The 13808-nt window shown below is 44.8% G+C and overlaps 2 protein-coding genes across 2 annotated transcripts in view; one reads left to right on the top strand and one right to left on the bottom strand.

Annotated features, from left to right (window-relative positions):
- Positions 1-7445, top strand: part of LOC135538299 (uncharacterized) — a 43622-nt gene extending 36177 nt beyond the window's left edge. Inside the window, exons 11-13 of the mRNA XM_064964205.1 lie at positions 4586-5002; positions 5262-5463; positions 5671-7445. Coding sequence (XP_064820277.1) covers positions 4586-5002; positions 5262-5463; positions 5671-7241 — 2190 coding nt within the window. The 3' untranslated portion in view covers positions 7242-7445. The remainder of the gene's footprint in view (positions 1-4585; positions 5003-5261; positions 5464-5670) is intronic.
- A 1361-nt stretch (positions 7446-8806) lies between these two features.
- LOC135538300 (zinc finger protein 572-like) overlaps positions 8807-13808 on the bottom strand; it is a 22242-nt gene continuing 17240 nt past the window's right edge. The window contains exon 5 of the mRNA XM_064964206.1: positions 8807-9018. Within this exon, the coding sequence (XP_064820278.1) occupies positions 8807-9018 (212 nt within the window). The remainder of the gene's footprint in view (positions 9019-13808) is intronic.

The raw sequence follows: 13808 nt of genomic DNA on the forward strand, positions 1-13808 counted from the left end.
GACCCTAGCCCCCTGACACAAACTACTGCAGCATAAATACTGGAGGGGTCAGGAGACACTGTGGCCCCATCCGAGGACACCCCCAGACAGGGCCAAACAGGGAGGATATAACCCCACCCACTTTTCCAAAGCATATCCCTCTAGTGGTGTGGGGGCTATCTTCAACCACCAACGTACCATCCTGAGACAAGGCTGAGTATAGCCCACAAAGATCTCCGCCACGGCACAACCCAAGGGGGGCCGCCAACCCAGACAGGATGACCACATCAGTGAATCAACCCACTCAGGTGACACTCCCCTTCCAGGGATGGCATGAGAGAGCCCCAGTAAGCCAGTGACTCAGCCCCTGTAATAGGGTTAGAGGCAGAGAATCCCAGTGGAAAGAGGGGAACTGGCCAGGCAGAGACAGCAAGGGTGGTTCGTTGCTCCAGAGCCTTTCCGTTCACCTTCCCACTCCTGGGCTAGACTACACTCAGTCATATGACCCACTGAAGAGATGAGTCTTCAGTAAAGACTTAAAGGTTGAGACCGAGTTTGCGTCTCTGACATGGGTAGGCAGACCGTTCCATAAAAATGGAGCTCTATAGGAGAAAGCCCTGACTCCAGCTGTTTGCTTAGAAATTCTAGGGACAATTAGGAGGCCTGCGTCTTGTGACCATAGCGTACGTGTAGGTATGTACGGCAGGACCAAATCAGAGAGAGAGTAGGAGCAAGCCCATGTAATGCTTTGTAGGTTAGCAGTAAAACCTTAAAATCAGCCCTTGCTTTGACAGGAAGCCAGTGTAGAGAGGCTAGCAATGGAGTAATATGATCACATTTTTTGGTCGAGTCAGGATTCTAGCAGCCGTATTTAGCACTAACTGAAGTTTATTTAGTGCTTTATCTGGGTAGCCGGAAAGTAGAGCATTGCAGTAGTCTAACCTAGAAGTGACTAAAGCATGGATTAATTTTTCTGCATTTTTGGACAGAACGTTTCTGATTTTTGCAATGTTACGTAGATGGAAAAAAGCTGTCCTTGAAACAGTCTTGATATGTTCGTCAAAAGAGAGATCAGGGTCCAGAGTAATGCCAAGGTCCTTCAGTTTTATTTGAGATGACTGTACAACCATCAAGATTAATTGTCAGATTCAACAGAAGATTTCATTGTTTCTTGGGACCAAGAACTAGAATCTCTGTTTTGTCCGAGCTTAAAACTAGTAAATTTGTCACCATCCACTTATGTCTGAAACACAGGCTTCCAGGGAGGGCAATTTTGGGGCTTCACCATGTTTAATCAAAATGTACAGCTGTGTGTTGTCCACATAGCAGTGAAAGTTATCATTATGTTTCCGAATGACATCACCAAGAGGTGAAATATATAGTGAAAACAATAGTGGTCCTAAAACGGAGCCTTGAGGAATACCAACATTTACAATTGATTTGTCATAGGACAAACCATCTACAGAGACAAACTGATATCTTTCCGACAGATAAGATCTAAACCAGGCCAGAACTTGTCCGTGTAGACCAATTTGGGTTTCCAATCTCTCCAAAAGAATGTAGTGATCGATGGTATCAAAAGCAGCACTAAGGTCTAGGAGCACGAGGACAGATGCAGAGCCTCGGTCCGATGCCATTAAGATGTCATTTACCACCTTCACAAGTGCTGTCTCAGTGCTATGATGGGGTCTAAAACCAGACTGAAGCATTTCGTAAAAATTGTTTGTCTTCAGGAAGGCAGTGAGTTGCTGCGCAACAGCCTTTTCTAAAATTTTTGAGAGGAATGGAATATTGGCTTTTTCAAGAGAGGCTTTATTACTGCCCCTTTTAGTGAGTTTGGTACACATCCGGTGGATAGAGAGCAGTTTATTATGTTCAACAGGAGGGCCAAGCACAGGAAGCAGCTCTTTCAGTAGTTTAGTTGGAATAGGGTCCAGTATGCAGCTTGAAGGTTTAGAGGCCATGATTATTTTCATCATTGTGTCAAGAGATATAGTACTAAAACACTTGAGCGTCTCTCTTGATCCTAGGTCCTGGCAGAGTTGTGCAGACTCAGGACAACTGAGCTTTGAAGGAATACGCAGATTTAAAGAGGAGTCCGTAATTTGCTTTCTAATAATCATAATCTTTTCCTCAAAGAAGTTCATTAATTTATCACTGCTAAAGTGAAAGTAATCCTCTCTTGGGGAATTATGCTTTTTAGTTAGCTTTGCGACAATATCAAAAAGGAATTTCGGATTGTTCTTATTTTCCTCAATTAAGTTAGGAAAAATAGGATGATCGAGCAGCAGTAAGGGCTCTTCGGTACTGCACGGTACTGTCTTTCCAAGCTAGTCGGAAGACTTCCAGTTTGGTGTGGCGCCATTTCCGTTCCAATTTTCTGGAAGCTTGCTTCAGAGCTCGGGTATTTTCTGTGTACCAGAGAGCTAGTTTCTTATGAGAAATGTTTTTAGTTTTTAGGGGTGCAACTGCATCTAGGGTATTGCGCAAGGTTAAATTGAGTTCCTCAGTTAGGTGGTTAACTGATTTTTGTCCTCTGGCGTCCTTGGGTAGACAGAGGGAATCTGGAAGGACATCAAGGAAGGGGAACAATCGAGGGGAACAACGTCACACTGCTACATTGGCAACAGCAGTAAACATCAGTTGTACATGTAATTTCAGATACTTGAGGGTAGCCTCACGTTATCTCAATACAAATGACACATGTTGTTTACTTGGCTAGGTAGCTACGTGCCAAATGGATCTAGCTACCCTCACGTAGTTATTTTTTAAATTGATTTTACCTTTATTTAACCTCCCTTACAGCATCACATGCCCTCCACCTCTTCCACATCATCACACATTACAGTGTAATGTCCTGCTGAACCACCAGGGGGCACTAGAGACAAGGATAAGTGTCCTGCATCGGGTTCCTACAATGTTAATTAAGGATTCCCCCCTTTTTTTAATTTTCGCCTAAAATGACATCCCCAAATCTAACTGCCAGTAGCTCAGGCCCTGAAGCAAGGTTCTGCATATTCTTGGTACCATTTTTTTACTTTTTTTTAAACTTTTATTTAACCAGACAAGTCAGTTAAGAACAAATTCTTATTTTCAATGACGGCCTAGGAACAGTGGGTTAACTGTTCAGGGGCAGAACGACAGATTTGTACCTTGTCAGCTCGGGGGTTTGAACTCGCAACCTTCCGGTTACGAGTCCAACGCTCGAACCACTAGGCTACCCTGACTATGAGCTTAAAAGAGGATGCTATTAAAACCAAATAGTTACAAACATTTATTTAACAATCCCCTGAAAACGGCACGTAGTTGTCAAGGGTTTTAGTGGAGCTGAGGTCTCCTTACCCCCCCCCCCAGCAGCCAAATGGAACGTTCCGCACCGTATTGTGACGTTTTATTGATTAGGACCTGTTGAGGATAGTATCTTCTGACTGGGGGAGGGCTTTTTATTAAGAGGCCTGACGTTTGCTCTCAACATTAACAAGCATCGCTTGCAGTACGTATTTGGGAACGTAGTGTATCTTTCATATCAGCAAAGAAATATATATTTTTTTAAACGTTTAACTGAGTACATATCGTTTTGTAGGGTTATGGTTCCCACACGGCCGTGTCTTCATGTTTACATCGCTTGTTGTACTGAGGGTTCCCACGCAACCGTGTCTTCATGTTGACATCGCTTGTTGTACTGAGGGTTCCCACACAACCGTGTCTTCATGTTTACATCGCTTGTTGTACTGAGGGTTCCCACACGACCGTGTCTTCATGTTTACATCGCTTGTTGTACTGAGGGTTCCCACACGACCGTGTCTTCATGTTGACATCGCTTGTTGTACTGAAGACAGACGGAAGACCCTGGTGGGCACCTGTGCTAATTAGCTATCTAACGTGCTCTGGACACCTGTGTGTAAGTATCTGGGGAGGAAGTGTGGTTCTTCAACTGGAGGCACTGGATCTGGGCCAAACTGCTACAGGAAGTCTAGCATTTTTTTTGTTGTTGAAAGATTCTTTCTCGCTGATTTAGAAGTAGTTGCATTAGGTAGTTGGATTAGGTGATGAGAAGAGTACACTGGTAAATAAATGTTGTAAATAATCATATTACACTATCAATACTGCGTATTAATACTGTGTTGTGATGTATCATTCTTCTACTTCAGGTGTATGGACTTCCTGCTCTCCTACTACTACAGGTCATCTAAAGTGTATGGACTTCCTGCTGTCTTCTACTACTACAGGTCATCTAAAGTGTATGGACTTCCTGCTCTCTTCTACTACTACAGGTCATCTAAAGTGTATGGACTTCCTGCTGTCTTCTTCTACAGGTCATCTAAAGTGTATGGACTTCCTGCTCTCTTCTTCTTCTACAGGTCATCTAAAGAGTATGGACTTCCTGCTCTCTTCTTCTTCTACAGGTCATCTAAAGTGTATGGACTTCCTGCTCTCTTCTACTACTACAGGTCATCTAAAGTGTATGGACTTCCTGCTGTCTTCTTCTTCTACAGGCCATCTAAAGTGTATGGACTTCCTGCTGTATTCTTCTTCTACAGGTCATCTAAAGTGTATGGACTTCCTGCTGTCTTGCCATTGACTGCATTGTTGTTGTTCCCACCAGCAGGACAACATGAGTGGAGAGAAGCAAACATTGTTGGATGAAATCGAACAGAGTTTACACTGTCTAACCAAGGACAATTTACGACACCTGTGTGAACGTTGTGGAATAGATGGCTCCCAAGTTAAGGGAAAGAACCATTGCTCGTTGCGACGTAAAATCATGGAGGAAATGTGGGAAAATGCAGATTCAGTGAAATCGGAGGAGCAGGGAATGTCTTGGTTACTCCGACTGAAAGATGACATCAGTAGGATACAGGAAGAATCTACTGTGGGACCCATGAGTCCCAGCCAGTCTGATGATGATGCTACAGACTGCGATGAAGAATGGGACATGGAAAACAAGGATCGGTATCTTAGCAACGGGCTAGAGGCGGAGTTAGCTCCAGAGAACCACACCCCAGAGCAGAGGCAGAGGGGTGTGAGTATTTTCCCAGAAAGTCTCGGCAGTATTTCCTTGATTCCTCTCATTCTCTGGACCTCCTGTTATAAATTAATTTGGAGGAGAAAGTCCAAGGAGGAACCTCAGGTTGTCTCCTTAATGCATTTTATAGCAGGAGGCCCAGAGAAGTGAGAGGAGTCAAGGAAATACGGCTGAGACTTGAGGTTTCTGAATGACTCGACCAGTAGGAGAGTGTTTCCTTCCTGATTTATACTGGCTCCCTTTGTGTGGTTTTCAGGTCCTGCCTCTCCCACCCGCCTCCCCTCTCCCCGAGTCCCCAGGTCCTGCCTCTCCCACTGGCACATTACTACTGGGTTTGAAGAGGGTGTCTGTGCGGCTGGTTGACTGCAGGAAAACACTGGGGCTGAGTGGAACTACGAGAGGAGGAGAAGAGAAGGGATATGGAGATTCAGATTCGATGTCATCAAGTAGGAACAATGGTGTGTATTAGACTACAATCTGCTTCTGTAGCAGTTCATTGATTGGTCAATATTTATTAATTGAGGCAAATTTGCTAAACGTAACTAACTATTCAGTGTTGTAAAGCAGCTCATCTGTGTTGGATGGGGAAGATACTTCAACACTAGGTCATTGTTATGTACTTTGGTACATGTGAGGAACCTTAACTTCATGTCTTTGTTTCACAGGGGACAACCCCAACGGTCACTCGCTCAGTGGGAGGGTCTTATCATCTGGGAAGGCTCCAGGGTTGAAAGTGATCCAGCGACCTTATAGGTGTGATGTATGTGAGAAGAGTTTCACTCAATCAGGAAACCTAAGAAGACACCAAACAGTACACACAGGAGAGCGACCATACGTCTGTCCTATATGCGGAAAGAGTTTCCTTTTGTCAGGAACACTGTCTAGACACAAGAGAACACACACAGGAGAGAAACCATATGGCTGTCCTGTATGTGGAAAGCGTTTCCGTACGTCAGGACAACGGATTATACACAAGCGAACACACACTGGAGAGAAACCTTATAGCTGCGATCAATGTGGGAAGCGTTTTACTCAAGCCTGTTCCCTGACTGAACACAAGCGAACACACACTGGCGTGATGTTCCACTGCTCAGACTGTGAGAAGAGCTTCCCTACATCAGTGAAGTTGAAACGGCATCAGCAAACACACACAGGAGAGAAATCTTATCGCTGTGATCAATGTGGGAAGGGTTTTGCGAGAGCTTATTCCCTGACTGAACACAAGCGAACACACACAGGAGAGAAACCATATGTCTGCAATCAATGTGGGAAGAGATTTACTAACTCGGGAACACTGACTTTACATCAGCCAACACACATGGGAGAGAAACCTCGTAGCTGTGCTATATACAGCTGTAAGCACTGTGAGTGGAGTTTCGCTCATTCAGAAGACCTAGCAAGACACCACCAGAGAAAACACATGTGGGAGGGTATTCATGTCTGTGATCAATGTGGGAAGAGCTTTGCTAGTTCTGGAGACCTGATTATACACAAGCGAACACACACAGGTGAGAAACCATATGTTTGTGATCAATGTGGAAAGAGTTTTGCTAGTTCGGGAAACCTGAATATACACAAACGAATACACACAGGTGAGAAACCATATGTTTGTGATCAATGTGGGAAGAGCTTTGCTTCATCTGGATTCCTGACTAAACACAAGCATATCCACACCGGAGAGAAGCCCTACAGTTGTGAACGGTGTGAGAAGAGATGTGTTTCCAAAGGAGAGTTGAGAACGCACCAGCTCGTACACCCCAGAGAGAACTCTCTTTTCCTGTGTGATCGATGCGGGAAGAGCTTCACACACATGGGATCCCTGAATGTACACATGCGTAGGCACACAGGAGAGAAACCCTACCGCTGCGATCAATGTGGGAAGAGCTTTATTCAGCCAGTAGAATTGAAAATGCACCAACGAGTGCACACTGGAGAGAAACCCTACAGCTGTGATCTATGCAGGAAGAGATTCGCTCAGTCAGGACTGCTGACTGTACACAGGAGAACACACACTGGAGAGAAACGTTATAAATGTGATATATGTGGGAAGAGATTCGCTCAGTCAGGAAACCTGAGGAGTCATCAGAAAACCCACACGGGCAGAAAGAGAACCCGCAAAGGCGGAGAGAAAATCCCCACAGGCGGAGAGAGAAGTCAAACAGACGGACTGAATCACCACCACACCTCCATCCTCTCAGCCATCAGTTCTCAGGATCCCTCTGTGGACTCTGGGTAAACATCACAGGATCCCCTCTGTATTGACTCTGGGTAAACATCACAGGATCCCCTCTGTATTGACTCTGGGTAAACATCACAGGATCCCCTCTGTATTGACTCTGGGTAAACATCACAGGATCCCCTCTGTATTGACTCTGGGTAAACATCACAGGATCCCCTCTGTATTGACTCTGGGTAAACATCACAGGATCCCCTCTACTGGCTCTGGGTAAACATCACAGGATCCCCTCTGTATTGACTCTGGGTAAACATCACAGGATCCCTCTGTGGACTCTGGGTAAACATCACGGGATCCCCTCTGTATTGACTCTGGGTAAACATCACAGGATCCCCTCTGTGGACTCTGGGTAAACATCACAGGATCCCCTCTGTATTGACTCTGGGTAAACATCACAGGATCCCTCTGTGGACTCTGGGTAAACATCACGGGATCCCCTCTGTATTGACTCTGGGTAAACATCACAGGATCCCCTCTGTATTGACTCTGGGTAAACATCACAGGATCCCCTCTGTATTGACTCTGGGTAAACATCACAGGATCCCTGTATTGACTCTGGGTAAACATCACAGGATCCCCTCTGTATTGACTCTGGGTAAACATCACAGGAGCCCCTCTGTATTGACTCTGGGTAAACATCACAGGATCCCCCCTGTATTGACTCTGGGTAAACATCACAGGATCCCCCCTGTATTGACTCTGGGTAAACATCACAGGATCCCCTCTGTATTGACTCTGGGTAAACATCACAGGAGCCCCTCTGTATTGACTCTGGGTAAACATCACAGGATCCCCTCTGTATTGACTCTGGGTAAACATCACAGGATCCCCCCTGTATTGACTCTGGGTAAACATCACAGGATCCCCTCTGTATTGACTCTGGGTAAACATCACAGGATCCCCTCTGTATTGACTCTGGGTAAACATCACGGGATCCCCTCTGTATTGACTCTGGGTAAACATCACAGGATCCCCTCTGTATTGACTCTGGGTAAACATCACAGGATCCCCTCTGTATTGACTCTGGGTAAACATCACAGGATCCCCTCTGTATTGACTCTGGGTAAACATCACAGGATCCCCTCTGTATTGACTCTGGGTAAACATCACAGGATCCCCTCTGTATTGACTCTGGGTAAACATCACGGGATCCCCTCTGTATTGACTCTGGGTAAACATCACGGGATCCCCTCTGTATTGACTCTGGGTAAACATCACGGGATCCCCTCTGTATTGACTCTGGGTAAACATCACAGGATCCCCTCTGTATTGACTCTGGGTAAACATCACAGGATCCCCTCTGTATTGACTCTGGGTAAACATCATGGGATCCCCTCTGTATTGACTCTGGGTAAACATCACGGGATCCCTTCTACTGGCTCTCTGTATTTAGATATATATATATACACCCTAAAAGGGCAGGATGCATCATTCACTAGAGTGTCTTGTCAAAATCGGAGCAGTAGTGTCAGATAATCGCGTGTGACAAACCTAAAAATGTACAAACGGGATAAACAGATAAACATGGTGCTTCCAAGGGGAGGGGGGGGGGGGCGACGACAAGGTCAATACATTCCAGATGAGGTCATGACGTTGGTGATCTGTAACGGCTGAACCGTGATGCAATAGGGGGGTGTGTTCCTTCGCTTGGACGTTGCTGACGACTGAACCGTGATGCAATAGAGGGGTGTGTTCCTTCGCTTGGACGTTGCTGACGACTGAACCGTGATGCAATAGAGGGGTGTGTTCCTTCGCTTGGACGTTGCTGACGACTGAACTGTGATGCAATAGAGGGTGTGTTCCTACGCTTGGACATGCTGATGACTGACAGCTCTTACAACGCCTGGATAGGTATTTCACCTGTCAACTGACCAACCACACATTGTTATAGCCTGGTGAGGAGGAGGAGCTCTGCAGACCGTGTCCTGAAGTAGTTTAGCCGCGCTCTGTAGAGTAGCTATTTTCTCGAGGTTTTCTCAAGGAACTTGTGACATTCCTGGATTTTTTCGTTATATTAATGAAGTCTGATTCAATCAACAAATACGATTGTTCGTTTTGTTAACAACAACAACAAAAAGGTTAAGGGTCCAAGACTGTGTACATATCTGGTGGCTGTGTTGCAATATCACTACATATCCCATTGTGCCGAGTAGGGAGAGGCCTAGTGGTTAGAGTGTAGGGGCGGCAGGGTAGCCTAGTGGTTAGAGTGGAGGGGCGGCAGGGTAGCCTAGTGGTTAGAGCGTTGGACTAGTAACCGGAAGGTTGCGAGTTCAAACCCCCGAGCTGACAAGGTACAAATCTGTCATTCTGCCCCTGAACAAGGCAGTTAACCCACTGTTCCCAGGCCGTCATTGAAAATAAGAATGTGTTCTTAACTGACTTGCCTGGTTAAATAAAGGTAAAAAAAAAAAAAGGCTGCCCGTTGTCACAGTTCCAAGACCAGTCGGAAACGTCCAGCTAAACCCCTACGTCAATGACGCCGGTGGATCTTTAAACTGATCTTAGGTCTGTGTTAAGTAGCAAAAAAAAACAACAACAGATGGCTCGAACCAGTCATGACGATTCAACAAAACAATAAATCCTTTTCAACTTTCTTTGTCTCTGAACTTACAATAACTAGCCCCAAGTCGTTTTATATATTTAATTTTAGTATTTGCCTCATGACTCCTGCATACTTTGTTGACTACAAACTTTCTTTACCTAACTGTGGGACAGGCTGTTTGTTCCCACTGACTCTCTATGGGTTACAGACTCCTGGCCTCCCATCCTATTCTAACCACCTCTCGCCAGTTACGGTATTCATGTTACCTGATGAAATTGCTGTACAATATGATCTTGTTGCTATCTGATGCACATTCAGATGTCATAAATCAGCACCGCAGAGCTCTCCCTGTCCTCTGCCGTGCCTTGATCGTATTACTGTTGATGATATCTGGAAATGTGCATGTACAGCCTGGCCCATCTACTGTTGCTAGCCACAATTGGGCTCTGATATCTGCTTCACTGATTTCTGCTCTCGTAAAAGCCCGGGTTATCTGCACGTTATTAACACTAGAAGCTTATTACCTACAATGGATCAATTGAAAGTGTTGGTTCACAGCTCCAATCCAGGTGTGTTGGCCAGTACTGAGACGTGGTTAAGGAGTGTTTTGAATATTGATGTTAACCTTTCTGGTTTGTTGTGGAAATTTCCTTAATTACCAAATGATGAGAGAGCAAACCACACACCAGTCAGAGTTATGCTTAATCTTCACCTTTTAATAATAATTAAGCTTTTGCAATAGTATTTTGACTTTCAACAGTTCAGTATCTCTAATGAAAAGTTGAGTGGTCAACATAATGGCAACTGGGATGCTTTATAGCAAAGATCCCCCCCCCCCCCCCCTAGACGACATGACAAACCACAGGTCTTAGGAACTTACACAAAGAAAGACTTTATTTCAGAGAAGAATATCCCCTAGCCAGACAGCATTGGCTATAAATTATTGTTCAGTTTGGTCTCCTAAACAATGCTCTTATCTCGTTCTTGGTACAAAATGGTACCAAGACATTACCCCCACCCAATGATATATATCAATTGTCATTTTAGACACTCCCATCCCAAATACAACCAATTCTGGACAAGCTCACGGAGAGGAAAGTGAGCCTCTCGGTCAAGATAGGGGCAACGAGAGATGGAACAGAATGGTTCCAGACACTGCCATCCTTCTCTCCCCGATGGGAAAAGTAGGGAGTGACTGGCACACAGACATTGTGGAGCCAAGAGATAATTGGTTCCCCATCAATCATCCCTTCACATGGTTTAACATTTATACATTTACACATGATGACAAGCTTGACCTCTCCCCTCTCTGCAGGCCAAGTAACTTCACCCTGACAGAGAACAGATGACTGCAAATGGCCACCACTATAGTACAACAAGATACATTCTGATGAGAAGTAACTCACAAGCATATAATGAAAATAAAACATCTTATCTATGTTACCCAACTAATTCTGATTAATCCCCAACAGGTTAGAACCTTTTTCGGCAAGACGGATCTTCCAAATGTGGGGGGAGTGCTCGGTTGTCTCCAAGTCTGTCCCCAAACAATCTGATTTGCTGGTTTTAAGCATTAAACGTTCAAATAGCTCTTTGTTGACTGTGGCTGGATGTTGTTGTCCTCCACCGGCATCGACCTGTACCCTACCTGCCCTAAGATCTCTCTTGGTCCCTTTACACTAAGTCTGAATTTGTCCTGCTAGGTGACCTAAACTGGGACATGCTTAAACCACCACCTGTTTGTGTAATGGCTGCTCAGTGAAACGGCCTGTCCTGATTTGTCATAGACGATTGCAAAAAAAAAACAACTTCTTAATGAGCAAGCTTTCCTTCATGAACTGGCCTCTGTAAAATGGTATAGAATCAGCTTGATTCCCTCTGTCGAAGACACTTGGACCTTTTTAAAAAATATATATTTTCAGTGGTATTGTTAACAAACACATCCCCATACAGAAAATGAGAATTAAAAATGGTAACCCTTGCGGAGTTGCTCCACCTCAAGAAATGGATTTGTCAACGGGCTTGGCAGACGCATACTGGCTCTCGTTCAGGCAAATGAGAAATAAGTGCACTCAGGCTATCCGGAAGGCCAACGTTAATTACTTTAAGGAGCAATTCCCTCTCTGTGGGTTTAACCCCCAAGAAGTTCTGGAGAATAAACCATCCTCACAGCTGCCCATGTCCCTTAATGTTGATGATGTGGTTGTTACTGACAAGAAGCACATGGCTGAGCTCATTAATCACCACTTCATTAAGTCAGTATTCCTATTTCACTCAGCCATGCCTCCTTGCCCCATCCAACATTTCCTCATCTCCCACCCCTTCCAATGCGACTGTCCCCTACACGTCTCCTTTTTCCCCTGCCCCGCTACAAAGTTTCTCCCTGTAGGCAGTCACTGAGTCCGAGGCGCTAAAGGGGCTCCTGAAACTTTACCCCAAAATAACATCTGGGTCAGATGGTTTAGACCCTTTCTTCTTTAAGGTTGCTGCCCCTATCATCGCCAAGCCTATCTCTGACCTTTTTTAACCGGTCTCTCCTTTCTGGGAAGGTTCCCATTGCTTGGAAGGCAGCCACAGTTTGTCCTTTATTTAAAGGGGGAGATCAAGCTGATCCTAACTGTTATAGGCCAATTTCTATTTTACCCTGTTTAGAAAAAGTGTTGGAAAAACTTGACAATAATCAATTGACTGGCTTTCTTGATGTCTATAGTATTCTCGCTGGTGTGCAATCTGGTTTCCGCTCAGGTTATGGATGCGTCACTGCAACCTTAAAGGTCCTCAATGATGTCACCATTGCTCTTGATTCTAAGCATTGTTGTGCTGCTATTTTTATTGACTTGGCCAGAGCTTTTGATACACGGTAGGTCATTCCATTCTTGTGAGCCGGCTAAGGAGTATTGGTGTCTCTGAAGGGTCTTTGGCCTTGTTTGCTAACGACTGTTCTAAGAGTGCAGTGTATAAAGTCAGAAAATCTGCCACCGGTGTGATTACTACCTCTGAGGGTTTAGAGCTTGAACAATTACTTGGGAGTATGGCTTGACGGTACACTGTCCTCTCAGCACATATCAAAGCTGTAGGCTAAAGTTAAATCTAGACTTGGTTTCCTCTATTGTAATCCCTCCTCTTTCACCCCACCTGCCAAACTCACCCTGATTCGGATGACCATCCTACCCATGCTAGATTACAGAGACATAATTTATAGATCGACAGATAAGGTGTTAGATGTTCTTTACCATTCGGCCATCAGATTTGCCACCAGTGCTCCTTATAGGACACATCCCTACACTCTATACTCCTCTGTAAACTGGGCATCTATTTATACCTGTCGCAAGACCCACTGGTTGATGCTTATTTATAAAACCCTCTTAGGCCTCACGCCCCCATATCTGAGATATCTACTGAAGCCCTCATCCTCCATACAACACCAGTTCTGGCAGTCACATTCTGTTGAAAGTCACCAAAGCGCACACATCCCTGGGTCGCTCCTCTTTTTTAAGTTTGCTGCAGCTAGCGACTGGAACAAACTGGACAGTTTTATCGCAATCTCATCATTCAAAGACTCAATCATAGACGCATACTGAGTTGTCGTTGCTTTGTGTAATGCCCTTTGTGCTGTTGTCTGTGCCCAATAATGTTTGTACCATGTTGTGTTGCTGCCTTTCTGTGTTGTTGTCTTAGGTCTCTCTTTGCTGTGTTGCTGTCTTAGGTCTCACTTTGTTGTGTTGTGTCCTTTATTTTTTAAATCCCAGCCCCTACCTCCAGGTGGCCTTTTGGTAGGCTTCATTGTATATAAGAATTTGTTCTTAACTCACTTACCTAGTTAAATAAAATAAAACATATGCATAGTCCAAGTCCTAAGCCACAGCAGTTACATTTGGGTATGTCATTTTTATAGGGCAAACATTTAAAAAAAGGGTCCGATGTTTAAAAATGAACCTGAATCTAGAAAATGAATGGTGATGTCGCTTCTGCACACTGTAGACTCCATTCTGCAGCAATCTTCCAGTCGATGACATGCACACAGC

This window comes from Oncorhynchus masou, unplaced genomic scaffold (genome assembly GCF_036934945.1).
Source record: "Oncorhynchus masou masou isolate Uvic2021 unplaced genomic scaffold, UVic_Omas_1.1 unplaced_scaffold_938, whole genome shotgun sequence".
Taxonomy (NCBI): Eukaryota; Metazoa; Chordata; class Actinopteri; order Salmoniformes; family Salmonidae; genus Oncorhynchus; species Oncorhynchus masou.